At 50.1% G+C, this 14,188-nt stretch overlaps 1 protein-coding gene across 1 annotated transcript in view; it reads right to left on the bottom strand.

Annotated features, from left to right (window-relative positions):
* The window catches only part of NPHP4 (nephronophthisis 4), a 131,724-nt gene extending 118,510 nt beyond the window's left edge, over window positions 1-13,214 (bottom strand). Inside the window, exons 1-2 of the mRNA XM_011938285.1 lie at window positions 13,040-13,214; window positions 4,654-4,797 (exon numbers count right to left, since the gene is read on the bottom strand). Coding sequence (XP_011793675.1) covers window positions 4,654-4,797; window positions 13,040-13,174 — 279 coding nt within the window. The 5' untranslated portion in view covers window positions 13,175-13,214. The remainder of the gene's footprint in view (window positions 1-4,653; window positions 4,798-13,039) is intronic.
* Window positions 13,215-14,188: the final 974 nt, after the last annotated feature.

The raw sequence follows: 14,188 nt of genomic DNA, 5'->3' as shown, positions 1-14,188 counted from the left end.
GAGACCAATCATTTCTCCTTCTAAAAACCATTTTCTTTCATCTCCATTTCAGGTTCCAAGACCACAGCAGTGGTTTCCATTGTGCCAGAGAGGAAATCAGCTCTCCCCAGCTGCAGACAGACAGGCACACAGGGCCTGAGTTGGCCTCCCAGAGCCATGGAGCCTCCCTCTGTGGAAGCAGCTCGCTGGGACATGAAGCTGGCTTCCTGCTTTTGTTGTGATGATGTTCAGGACACGCCTGCCCTCTGCCGAGCAACAGCAAGAGCACAGGAGCAGCAGCTGGGCTCTGCAGCCAATGCTTCCTCTAAGCTCCACAGCCAGGCCAAAGAATCCAGGCACTGGAAGGGCTCGCAGGAGTTTCACGTGGGTTACACTGATATTCCTTGGCAGCATCCACTTTTCGACGGGAAATGATAGCGCGCTCATTGCTCTGACGAGTAAGAGCCACTCAAGGGGGGGGCTTTCTCATGGCTGTGATGACGGGAAGGGGCACAACCCAATTACCTGCGTCCCTCTGCCAGGGCAGGTGACTGCCCTGCTGCTTTGGTGACACTGGGGCTGGTGGGCTCTGGGAGGAAAGATTCCCCTGATGGGAGTTTAGGCTGTTGCTGGAGAACCACCAGGATTCCTGCCCAGTAACTCCCCTGGAATAAATAAAGGAGGGAAAAGCAGCCGGTCACCCAATACCAGCCACAGTCATTAAGGGAAGAATCCAAGGGAAAAGTATGTCCACCTCAAAAAGAAAACTGAGAAACTGCACAGAACCGTGGCCTCCAGGATTATTTTTTAAAAGACACTTTTTTAGAAGTTGAATGAATGATTCGCTGGCTCAGAGGAAGTGAAAGGCAATTCCTCTCCACCAGGGAAGGTCTCAGAGAACACGGAATTCTGAGCTCAGAGCTGAGAGGTGTCTGGGGACCGCTCTCCTGCATATGGACCCAATGTAAATAATTCATCATTTGCAGAAAAAAAAAAACAAAACAAAACACTCAGCTCTGGATCAAGACAAGCCTTCTGCGTTCCAAGTCTTTTCCAGGACATCATTGTTTGCAAAGTCATGCCACAGCCCCTTCTCTCAGGGTCATGTGTGACACGGACACTCCACAAAACCCAAGCATGCAGCATCCATGCGTTACCACGTGGGGGCTAGACAGCCATGGGTGCTCCAAATGCAGTCCCCTGCTACTGGCAGCTCACCAACCCCAAAGCAGATCCCCCCAACCCACTGCTGATAGGCAAAGACCAGAAAAACCCAGGCAATGAGTAAAACCAGAGAAAGATTTTTGCCAAGTCTCAGAATCACCCCTGAAAAGGGCAAAGGGTGTTTGATGAACCTCTATTTCCACGGGGGCGTAGACAGAGCAATTAGCAGACAGGGTGCAAACATGCTGCCACACCCTCATGCCTATGAATGCCCACTCCTGGGGGCACTCTGCGCGTCATCCACACTTGTGAGCAGATACTGTGTACATGGATGCGCGCACACATTTGCATACACAATTAAATAAGTTAACTAGTTAACTAAGCTGGAACGAAACCTTTACTCTGTATGAGAACGCCAAGGAGATGGAGGAAACTGCCTGGCACAGAACACGCTGCTCAACAGCTTGGCAGGAGGGATTCATTCCTGGGGCATCACTGGCCTCTGCTGCCCGCACAGGGCATAGCAGCTGCAGACAGCAGGCTCCGCAGACAGCGCGAGGGCTTCAGCGTCACCCTCTCAGCTCAAAGTGCCCTGGCCACCCCACACTGTCCTTGCTGCATTCCCTTCTCCAACGACTCCAAGTCCAAGGGTGCAGATTTTTCCAGAGGCTTTAAGAGCTACGTTCCACTAGTCCCCCGGGCGCATCCCCAGCCTCAACAAGAGACGCACCCAGATGACAGGCCAAGGCTGAGCCATGTGGCTCCCACAGTCGGCTGCCCTGGGAGCCACCAGCACAGGTATTCCAGACTCCGAAAAGCCACGAGCGCCTAGTCTCCCTAACACATCTGAATCGTGAACTGCACAGGCAGCAGGACACGCAGCTGCCAGGATGTGCTGAAATGCAAGTGCTGCCCAACTTCAGCTGCAACAGAAGCCCTCAGGGTGCATGAATGTAATCCCGAGAAAGGCAGAGATGCATCCATTCCGAAGACTGCCCTACCACGCGACTGGAATTCTACGGGGATCCGGATTCTGCAGCCCAGAGAGACAGTAGGGAGATGGAAGCCCCCGCTTCTGGCCCGTGCAGCGCGGATCCTTAGGAAGGTCCGAAGCCTCTCTAAATGGAGAGCTGAAGTCAGCGGGGGTGAGGCAGGAGGAGGGAACTGGCCCCGGCACCTCGGTGACTGCAAGGCATCCCCGATTTCAGAGCATACTCCACCCTGAGCATTCTACAGAACATTTCAGAACAAAATGCAGGGCTCCTCAGAAGCAGGAGGTCACGGAGGCCACAGCAGGTGGTGCCATCAGATGCACAGGGTTGTCGCTCCCGCCCCCACTCGCCACCTGGGAATAAGCTGGTAGAGTTACTCCATCTCCACGCACCTCAGCGTCCTCCTCTTTAAAATGGGTACACAGGATCCTGACCTGCACAGGAGGATGATAGGCATGAAATGACAGCATGCTTCTGAGCTGATGCCCGGCCACAAGAAGAGTCTCCCGGTAAAGGATGGCTACCTTCACCACCCGCCGCACGGCTGTCACAGCACCAGGTTTCGGGGGCTCACTGTGCGCACCAGAGGAAGCTAAAGCTAAAAAGCCCTATCCCCATCAATTGGCCCAGCATCGCCACCACCGGGAACTCACGGCGAGGGGACCCCCTGCCTGTGCGGAAACAGCACTCTAAGGGCTCACCCGCAGTCACACACGGATTTACAACATGCAACCTTTTCTGACACGGCTGGCCAGACAGCCCTCTAAGAGGTATTTGCATAAGCTGTTTCACAACCTTAATGTCAGACACATCTTTAGCTGTCATGACATACACTCTAGCCAGGCTTTTTATTGAAGCTTCTTGACCTCTGAGGTCATTCTCTCCCTCTACTACCCATGGGAGGAAGGGCAAGAGCCAGGACCCATCCATGTCAAGACACACACCATCCAAGCGCTGGGTGATGGCGGGGTATGGAGAGCAGCGAGCTTGTGGCCCAAGGCGGAGGTGCTGACTGGCCAGAGCAGGGACCCACAGAAAAGGCACGCCTGGGCAGTGGTTACCTAGAGTAACGTCTCAAAGGACGGCCACTGTCACCCCCACTGTTACTCCTCATACAAACTGTCACAACACCAGGCCTCTTGGGCCTCCTTCTATACCTGAGAAAGATCAAACCAAGACAGACGAGACCCTCTCATCACCTCTGTCGCCTCCACACTGTCCCTGCTGCACACTCAATGTGCTCGGACACCGTCCCTCTCAAACTCCCCCTACTCGAGTTCAGCTGTGAAGCAGCAGCCAGGCATGGGAAAGGCCTCCATGACCTCCATGACATCACCGGCTCTTAAGAGTAAAACACCAACGTCCCTAAGAAGACCCTGTAGGACCCAGTCAGAAGGCACGACGGGGCCACCCTGCCAACCCCACCCACCGGCGCACCTGGGCTCTCCTCTCGTCCTAACACCCCCAGCTCTCCCCGCTCTGCTTGAAGCAGCCTCATCCCTGCTTGTCACGAAGCCAGCTTCTTTCTCATTCTGTAGGGCCCAGCTGAAACGGCAGCTTAGCAGAGAGGCCTCCCTTGTCACCCACCTAAAGCAGGTCTCTGCGCTCTCCTATTGGTCTCCTCCTGAGAACTTAACTTGCAATTACTCTGTTACCTGCTCGGTGTGTCTCCCCAACAGTCTGCAGTTCTGTCAGGTGAGCACCATCATCACCCTGAGCCTAGCTCGACGCCCTGCAGAGAGCAGATGCTGAATGCAATGCACGCTGTGCAGTGAACCGCAGAGACAGGGCACACCAGCCCGCAGGGTGGCCAGCCGCAAGACCACCTGAGGGAAAACACACTCCTCAACCAGTGCCCACCCACCTGCCAGTCTCAAGACAGAAGGCACAGGTGTGAGTCCAGGCTCTGATACCTGCTACCTGGGCAAGTCACTTTACTAAATCTTAATTTCTCTATACAGGAGGGAGGGAAGAAAGGAGGGAAGGGGAGGGGATATGGGAAAGGGACAGGGAGGGGAAGGAGAGCAAGAAGGGAGAAGTAAGGGAAGGGGGGATGAAAGGGGATGGGTGAAAGGGGAGGGAAAGGGAGGGAAGAGGAGAAGGGAGGGAGGACGGGGAGGGAGGAGGGGAAGCGGGGAAGGGAGAAGGGACGGGAGGGAGGATGGGGGAAGGGGGGAGGGGAGGGGAGGGAGCAGTAGTGGCAGCGGCCACAGATGAGGTCAACCATTTCCCAATATTCCCAAGAACTCCAAGGTTCCTTGAGACAAGACCCCCATGCCCCTGACCCTTCAACCAGAGCAGAGCAGAGCTCTCTCGTCTGTTTAAGAAAACTGGCTTTCACGTAAGATTTTGTTTGGAAACAAAGTGCCCAGACTGAGCTCTATGCTGCTGGGACCCACAAGTCTGAGACACCCTGTGAGGTCTCGGCAAGGCCCCACTCTCTGGGCTGCCACCCAGGACCCCCCGCACACCCACCCTCCGCCTTAGAGCAGCCCCTGCCTCTGTCACCAGGACCCACCTCATTAAAGACGATCCTGGACGGCGGTCTCGTCGTCGGCTTCACTGTGGTTTTCCATGTCCTCCCAAAGAAGTGCCGGTAGGTGACATCAAAGAAAGACACTCGCAGATGGCATTCAATCTCTGACAGCACCTCCAGCTCTCCCTAGGAAACAACGGGGAACTGGCCCTCAAGAGTCTCAGCACCATGAGCCGGGCGGTCACTGGCAGGCCACGTGGGTGCACATGGGGCCACCTCGCTTAGGTGTAAGCACGCTGGTTTCCTTATCGGGGGACTACCTCTCTCCCACAGCCACTGGTCTTGGTGGGGTTACAAACCAAAGCACTTGGCCCTCCCCTGGCCAACGAGAGACTGCAGTCCCTTGGAACAGACACAGGCTTCTGACTCAGCCAGAGCCCAGGACGCACAAGAGGACATGACCACAGGACACAGGCGCCTGCCAGGATGAGGCCCAGGGCTGCCGGCAGCCAAGAGGTGAGAGAGAACAAGTCCAGGTGACATCACCTGAGACCTGGCTCAAGTCACACCTGAAGCTTATGCTGGCTGTGGATTTGTTGTGTGAGTTAACAAATCACCTCTCATTTAAATCATTTTGGATGCGGTTTTTAATCATTTCCAACCAAATGAGCCCTTCCTGATATAACCAGAAACTCTAAATCCTCAGCTTCCCAGATTTTGGGGTGATGTTGGCAAAGGAAAAAGCAGATCTTTGAGAACTGAGAAATCATGGCTGCAAATACAGAACACAGAACAAAGCAGCCAGAGTGTAGACAGGCAGGACCCTGCCCAGAGCTTTACCACTTATAGCAAGTGTTGCTTTAGCCTTTGCTCTTCTGTGACAGGTTCTTACCTGAGACAAAGTCTTCCACCTTTCTTTCACCCATTCACTTAGCAAATGTTACTTAAACATCTATTCTGCGCAATGACTCTCTGCCAGGCACATTTCCAAGAACTAGGGAAACAACAAGGAACAAAACAGACAAAATCTCTGCCCTTACAGGGCTTAGAGGGTGAAGGACGGGGAGAGAGGTGGGCAGGGCAGGGCAGGCTCTCTGACATGACCCTTGAGCTGAGAACAAGGAGGGCATGAGAAGAACCACAGGGGGTTTGGGGAGAGGGAGCCAGGCAGGAGGAGGAGCAAACTCAAAAGTCCTGAGCGGAAGAGAGCACAGGTGCTCCAGGAGCCAGCAAGAAGTGCAGGAACTATATTTAGCTATAGTACCTGTTTAGTAGCTGTTTTTTGTTTTTGTTTTTGTTTTTAAGAAAAGGGTCTCCTCTGGCCACTGCAGCCTCCACCTCCCAGGCTCAAGCAGTCCTCCTGCCTCATCCTGTCAAGCAGCTGGGACCTGGGACCACAGGTGCACTCCACCACACCCAGCTAATTTTTGTACTTCTTGTAGAGAGGGGGTTTTGCCAGGCTGGTCTTGATCTCCTGTCCTCAAGTGATCCGCCCGCCTCGGCTTCCCAAAGTGCTGGGATTATAGGGGTGAGCCACCGTGCCCAGCCTGTAATTTCTAATTTTCTGTATTACTGATGCTCTGGCATCTGGGGCCTCAGTGACGAGACAGACCGTCCCCCAGAGCCAGTTAATTCCTAGGGTGGCAAATGGCAGGCCTGTCAGAACGTGTCTGACATGAAAACCAACCCATCCAGAGCCCACACGTCCCACTCCCTCCATCTGGCTCACACACCCCAGGAGTCCCACCCTCTGCCCTGTTCTCTCAGGGTCAGTGAGCAGAAACGTCAGGCCATCCCTGCACCTCAGAGACCATGACATGACTCTCCTTGGCCAACGCCAAGCCTGTCCAGCTGCTCACCCTCCCTGGCCCAGTCCTCCCACAAAACCATAATCAAGTCTTTGCCCATGCCTCCCTTCCACCCTCCTGCCTCCTGAGCATACCCTGCACCTCCCCAGGTGGCCTGTGGGACATGGCCTGTCCCGTGTCCTGGGAGCCCTGAGTAACACACAGAGTCTCAGCTGCAGTCGTCTTCTGATCCGCTGGCCTCACCACCCCTGAATGGAAACCAATCCTAGCTACATTCTAAGCAGAAAGCCCACCAGACTGCAGCAGGCTGGGCCAGGGAGGAGAGAAGGAATGGGCGCCAGACACAGGAGCATTCAGGTAGGCCTCACAGCGCGAGGAGAAGCTGGGCTTTTGCTCCAATCATGCAGAGGCCAGGGAGAGATTCTAAGCAGAAATGACACAATCTGATTCAGAATTAAAATTCCCGCAGCTGCCATGTTGGGGCGGGAGTGGAAGCAGGGGTCCACTAGGAGGCTGCTGCCACCAACCAGGTGAGAGAGGGAGGGGCAGGGAGGGTGACAGGAAGCAGGCACACCTGGGCTCTGCTGCTTCGCAGGAGCGGCTGCGTGGTCATGAAGGGAGAGAAGCAGGAAGGGCCAGCTGTCTAGGCTGGCCAAGCCCTCCTAGGTCCAGCACTGGTCCCATATCTCAAGTAAAGCAACCTGGAGGGAGGTGGTGTCATCTACGGGGACGGGGAAGGCAAGCAGAGCAGGTCTGAAGACTCCAAGCCTGGCTCCCATCACCATGCTGCCGCTGCCTGGCCCCCAGCTCCCATCACCACACTTGTTCCCTCTTCCTCCTCAGCTCCTCCCGCATTCAGACCCACCCTCTGACCTGCCTCATCTCTCCCCAGAGCAATCCCCTGGCTTTTCCATGTTGACTGTCTGCCGCCCCATCTAGAATGTGAGTTCTGTGAGGACGTGGGTCTCGAATAAGCGTGTTCCCTGCTCTGTCCCTGGGGTCTAGGCAAAGTTTCTGCACGTGCCCCTCCTCGCCCGGGACTGCCCGGGTTCCCCCAGCACCCTGCCCCCTCCTCTCCTGCACTCTCACGAGGCTATCCTCAGGCAGGATCCCCGTGGCTCCCAGAACCGTCGCTGGCTGGGGCTTCTTTCCAGAACGCCACCTCTACGCTACTCACACCCAGCCTGTTCAAACAAGAATCCACTGAGAGCTCCTGAAGGCACAGTATAGGGCAGAGTCAACCCTGTCATCTGCACAGCCCCAAATGTCGCGGTGCCCAACGAATATCAAACTGCACTGAAATACCCCAAAATAAAGAAATGTTATCAATGATCATGGTAAAATTAAACTAAACAAAAAAAGTAAATGGGACAGTATGAGAAATATACTAAAATCATTAACAAAGTGCCCTGAATTCAAAACAAGCATGTAATATTCTTCAGCCAACACCTTTCACAGGGAAGAAGGCTTTGGCCATTATCTAAAGCTATTAATTCTCAAAACAACTAAAATTATACAAACTTATAAGACTATCTACACCAAACCTTTGTATCATCCACTTCCAAACTCTATTTATAGAATTTACACAAATTCTATTTATCATCTTTTAAACACTGCATTTTGATTGATCTTTGTATATATAACACTGCATTCCTGCAATACGCCCCATTTGATCCTAACACCCCATCATTGATACATATTGCTGGCTTTGTTGTCCTGATAGTTTCAGGGCTGCTGCGTTAACATTCATGAGGGATACCAGCCTGTAGTTTTTTGTAGTGCCCTTGACTGGGTATCAGAATTATAGTGGCCTCAAAAAATGAGCCGGGAAGTATTCCCTCCTCCTCTATTTTCCAAGTTTGTCTAGAATTCGTCTTACTTCTTCCTTTAGTATCTGATAAAATTCAACATTATATTTTTAACCTCTATAGCATATGTTATCATGATGCTTCTTTCATTTTAATACTGGTAGCCTGTGTTTTCTTTTTCTTTTTTTGTCTTGATCAATTTTAATCAATCTTTTCAGAGAACCAACTTCTAGCTTGGCTGATTTTCTCCATTACTTGTCCTTTATTAATTTCTGCTCATATACGGTCATGGGTAACATAATGACATTTCCATCAGCAACAGATTGTATGTATGACTGGCCCCTTAAGGTTGTAATACTATATTTTTACTGCTTTTTCCATGTTTGATATACCGTTGTGCTACAATTGCCAACAGTATTCAGTGACGTGCCATACAGGTTTGTAGCCTAGACGCACTGGGCCACACCATGGAGCCTGGGTGTGGGGCAGGCTTCACCGTCTAGGTTTGTGTAAGTATATCCTATGGTGTTTGCACAATGACAGACAAAATCGCCGAACAACACCATTTCTCAGAATGTACCCCCGCTGTCAAGCAACCATGCATAACTGTATTTACCATTTCCTTTCTTCTAGTTACTTTGTATGTAATTTGTTCCTTTATTTAGGTTGTTAAGGAGGAAGCAGAGGTCACTGATTTTATACCTTCTTCTTTTCTAATAGTCATATAAAGCTATACGTTTCCCTCAAAGAACTGTATTAGCTATATCTTACATATCTGTGTATTTTCTTCCATTATTCAGTTCAAATTATTTTCTAATTTCCCTATTAATTCTTCTTTGATCCAGTATGTTAATTCCCTACTATTTGAGGATTTTCTAGATCTCATATTATTTATTTATAACTTAAAAGCACAGTAGTCAATAAACATACTCTATAATTTGGGTCCTTTGAAATTTATTGAGACATTTTAATGACCCAGCAGAGGGTCTATCTTGATGACTGTTCCATATAAACTTGGGAAGAACGTGTACTCTAGCTTTGTTGGGAGTGGTGTTTAAGAGATGACAAGGTGATTGACGGTATACTTGGGAAGAATGTGTATTCTAGCTTTCTTGGGAGTAGCGTTTAAGAGATGACAAGGTGATTGACAGTATTCGTCAGAGCTTCCAAATCCTTAGGAGTTTTTTGATCTATTCGTTTCTTCAGTAATTGAGAGAAGAGTTAAAAGTCTCCAACCATGATTATGAATCTGAATATAGTTCCCTTTAGTTCTGTCCAATTTTGCTGTTTTGTACAAAAGAGTTATCAGAACAGACCTGACTGTTATGTTTTGAAAGACCAGCTTAGAAGTCTGGCCTTTTGCTGGAGTCTGGGAACTCAGATTTCAGGAGAGTTCCTACCACGTAACTGGTAAGAGGGGCTCACTGTGCCTAACCCGTTTATGTACTGTGGCTTATGCTAAACACGTGTTTCCCTTCTGAGAGTCTGGAATTTGGGACGTTACACAACATTTCACGTGTGTTGTTACGATTCCTTGCTGGAGGAATCAAATGCATCCTATGTGATTCAACTGAGAGAGGACTCTTGGAAGTTTGTACCCTCTTCCCTCAGACATCCCCCATATGCCTCCTCCCTTCGCTGATCTTGCTCTGTATCCTTCTGCTGCCATAAACCTTAACTGAGAGTACGACTATATGCTGAGTCATGTGAGTCCTCTTAGAGACTCTTCAAACCTGGGGGGTGGTCTTGGCGGCCCCTAACACAAATGCACACACATTTAGGGATTGTTACGTTTCCTTGAAGATCACTGTCTTTATGAAGTGCCCCTTTATTTCTGGGAATACTCTTCACCTTGAAATCTACTTTTTATGCTACTAGCACAGATGCAAAGCTTTCTTTGCTTAGTATGTACATGGTTTATATTTTTCCACCCTTCTACTTGCAACCTGTTTATGTCTTTATGCTTAAAGTGCACTTTTTTGTAAACAACATGTAATTGGGTTTTAAATAACTTTTAACATATGACTTTGGATCAGGAATTTCGCTTCTAGGTATTATTCTGACATTATCTGTACATGAAAAAAATGAGGTTATTCACTGTAGCAGTGTCTATGACAGCAAATGACTGGAAAAAGTCTAAATGTTCATCAATCAGGGCCTCACTCAATAAATGACGGCTCGGCTGGGCGCAGTGGCTCATGCCTGTAATCCCAGCACTTTGGGAGGCTGAGGCAGGCGAATCACGAGGTCAGGAGATCGAAACCATCCTAGCTAACACGGTGAAAGACTATCTCTACTAAAAATACAAAAACTTAGCCAGGTGTGGTGGCGGGCACCTGTAGTCCCAGCTACTCGGGCGGCTGAGGCAGAAGAATGGCATGAACCCGGGAGGCGGAGCTTGCAGAGAGCCAAGATCGTGCCACTGCACTCCAGCCTGGGCGACACAGCAAGACTCTGTCTCTAAATAAATAAATAAATAAAGGCTCATTCATACAAAGAAATACTGTGCAGTCTTCAGAAATAACAAGAAAATTTTCTTCATGTAATAACATGAATGATCGATAAGACATACTGCCTGAATTTTTTTGAAAAGCAAGGTACAGGGCCGGGCATGGTGGCTACACCTGTAATCCCAGCACTAGGAGGCTGAGGCGGGCAGATGACCTGAGCTCAGGAGTTTGAGACCAGCCTGGCCAACATGGTGAAACCCCAATTCTACCAAAAATACAAAACCCTAGCCGGGCGAGGTGGTGCACATTTGTGGTCCCAGCTACCTGGGAGGCTGAGGAAGGAGGATCGCTTGAGCTCACGGGGAGGAGGTTTACAGTGAGCTGAGATCACACCACTGCACTACAGCCTGGGTGACAGAGTGAGACCTCATCTCAAAAAAAAAAGAAAGGTACAGAATGGAATACACTAAGTACCATTTGCATTTTAAAAAGGAAACATAAACGTAGGTATATTTACTTGTATTTGCTTAGAATTTATGAAAGTTGTACAAAAACACACTGTATCTAGGGTGATACACCAGGTGCCTGGGGATGCCAAGGGATGATTCACTTTTCCTGTGTATCCTTGTCAATTTTGAAATATGTGAATTACCTTTTCACAAATAAAAATAAAATGAAATAGGGAAATAAAATTTCCTTTGCAAACTTCCTAGGAAAGAGGGATGTGCTATCAACTATTCTGTGAGCTTCTGGAAGGCGGCTGAGCCAGACAAGGAGGGTGGCATCCCAGCTAAAGCCATCGCCCTGGGCTGCTGGCTCCACTCTTACTTAGCAGGTTCTGCTGCTCTTCTATAAAATGGGAGTAAGGTGGTGGCAGCTTCACAGAGCTGCTCTGAGGATTAAGTGAATTAACACAGTGAAGTGCTGGAAGTAAAGCTGTAAAAGCAGCAGCCACCACAGTACCTACCACAGTGGCAAAGACACAGCAGGTACTCAATCCGAGGGCTTGGAATTGAACGATACAGAACATCAGTGATTTAATAATAGTAAATTAGTCACAGACCCGGGGCTCCAACAACTGAATATATGTGAATATCACTCTCCCAGCTGCAGAGGAAAAAGGACTTGCCAAGCCAAATCCTGTAAAAAAAGGTTGACAATGGCAAGACTGATTCTTCTCATGCATCCCCATGGGCCATTGGGCCTCACGAGGACAATCCAATCGTGTGGGTATCCTATGGGCAGCAGCACAGAAGCACCAGCTTGTCCAGTAGGTTCCCCGCCAGCTGAAGGGCACAGATGGATGTGACGCCATCAGGGCCCAGGTCTGAGTGTGCCCAAGGCCGTGGTACATCCAGCCACGCACAGAGCTGCCAGAATGCCCGGAGCTCAGCCCCTGCAGTCCTCACTGCCAGGCTGAAAGCGGGCCATGCTGAACCATGCACAAGGCCACCTGGCTCAGAAATAACCCAGGAAATCAGAGTACTTGGGTTTTTAAATTGCTCCACTGTGGGTATAAAGAAACCCTACCCAGTGTCAAAAGTGCTGACCATGTCACTGAATCAGATTCTCTTTGCTGATGGGCCACTTTGCCTCCAAATACTGCCAAGGCCCAAGGTAATGGGTATGGTGGTGTAAGACGCAAGTGAATAAGTGAAAATCAATACAGATGCTCTTTGACCTATGATGGGATTCCATCCTGATAAACCCTGTTTAAGTTGAAAATATCGTAAGTTCAAATGCATTTAATACACTTAACCTACTGAACATCAGAACTTAGGGTGGCCCAGCTTAAACATGGTCAAAACACTTCCATGTGCCTACAACTGGGCAAAGTCATCTCACACAAATACTTTTTTTTTGAGACGGAGTCTCGCTCTGTCACGCAGGCTGGAGTGCAGTGGCGCCATCTCGACTCACTGCAAGCTCCGCCTCCCGGGTTCACGCCATTCTCCTGCCTCAGCTTCCTGAGTAGCTGGGACTACAGGCGCCGGCCACCTCGCCCGGCTAGTTTTTTGTATTTTTTAGTAGAGACGGGGTTTCACCGGGTTAGCCAGGATGGTCTCGATCTCCTGACCTTGTGATCCGCCTGCCTCGGCCTCCCAAAGTGCTGGGATTACAGGCTTGAGCCACCACGCCCGGCCCACAAATCCTATTTTAAATAAAATGTTGGGTATCTCATGTAATATATTGAAAACGGCACTAAAAGTGAGAAACAGAATGGCTGTATGGGTACCACCATAAAGTAGCAAAATCGAAAATCAAACCATCATAAGCCAAGGACATACCGTATGTTAACTGGAAGCTACATCTCAACTAACAGCAATCACAACATGTATCTGCTAACAGCACGTTTTGTTACCTGCCTAATTATCGGTCCATCCAGCCACTTGAGGACACACTGGAAAGCTGTGGATTCCTTCACAAGCTGGCGTGCTCTCTGTGGGTGGGGAGGGACAAGCACATTTTGGGTGAAGATCCTGTGCCAGTCATTCATCCTGCCCGCCTGAGGGTCCCGTGGGCTTCCCGGATGACCTGTGCCAGTCACATTCAAATAAAGAGAAGAGCTGTAAGGGCTACAGTGGTCACAGCAATCCTGAAGGCTTCTGCCTCCCACTAAATCCCAGAGGAACCTCCATTCCCCAAACCTGCACTCTGCAAACCCTAGACAAGTGGACTTTGTTGCTGGCTGGCACCCACGCTGCCTTCCCTGGGAAGTACCACTTGCATTTCAAAGAGGAAAAATAAATGTAGGTATATATATTCGTTGTATTTGCTTAGAATGTATGGAAGTTGCACAGTAACACACTGTATCTAGGGTGACATACCAGGTGCCTGGGGACGCCATGGGATGACTCATTTTTCCTGGGTATCCTTGTCAACTTTGAACTATGTGAATTACCTTTTCAGAAATAAAAATAAAATGGAGAAATAAAATCCACCTCCAGAGAACCCTCCGCCCCACCCCTACCCCCGTGGGCCAGACTCAGAGCACGACTCTCCTAGCCTCTGTGGCTGGTTCCAGATGGGGACACGAAGGGATGTTTTGCACAGCTGTGAAGGTTGGGTACCACACAAGGACACCAGGCGCAGGTGCTGAAATACAGCCCTAGGGTAGGACCGTCTTGCAGGGGGCCCAGGGAGCATGAGAGAGGGAATACAGTCCTTGAGCTGAGAGGTGGTCAGCCTGAAACTGCCCGGGGCCACCTCAGGAAACACATAAAAACAAGCAGAGAGGAAAAGGCAGGAGCGAGGGCCACTGGGTCCCCATGTCATTATTAGAGCCCTGGGCCAGTCACCCCAAGACACTTCAGCTACATGGACAAAGTCTCTTGTTGCTAAAGCCATTTGGGGACAGGTTTCAGGTGTTACCAGCTTCTTGGTGGGTCCTGGCCCGTTTTGAGTGTTATCTGACCCCGTCCAGCGAGACCAGGATCTAAATCTTCTCTAGCCGACACAGAATCCAAAGATCTGAACCTCGAGAAGAGGTTGAATTCCATATACCAAAATG

The sequence above is a fragment of the Colobus angolensis genome, unplaced genomic scaffold (genome assembly GCF_000951035.1).
Source record: "Colobus angolensis palliatus isolate OR3802 unplaced genomic scaffold, Cang.pa_1.0 Scaffold170, whole genome shotgun sequence".
Classification (NCBI taxonomy): Eukaryota; Metazoa; Chordata; class Mammalia; order Primates; family Cercopithecidae; genus Colobus; species Colobus angolensis.
The sequence above is the reverse complement of the archived record's forward strand: the minus strand, read 5'-3'. Positions and strand labels throughout refer to the sequence as shown.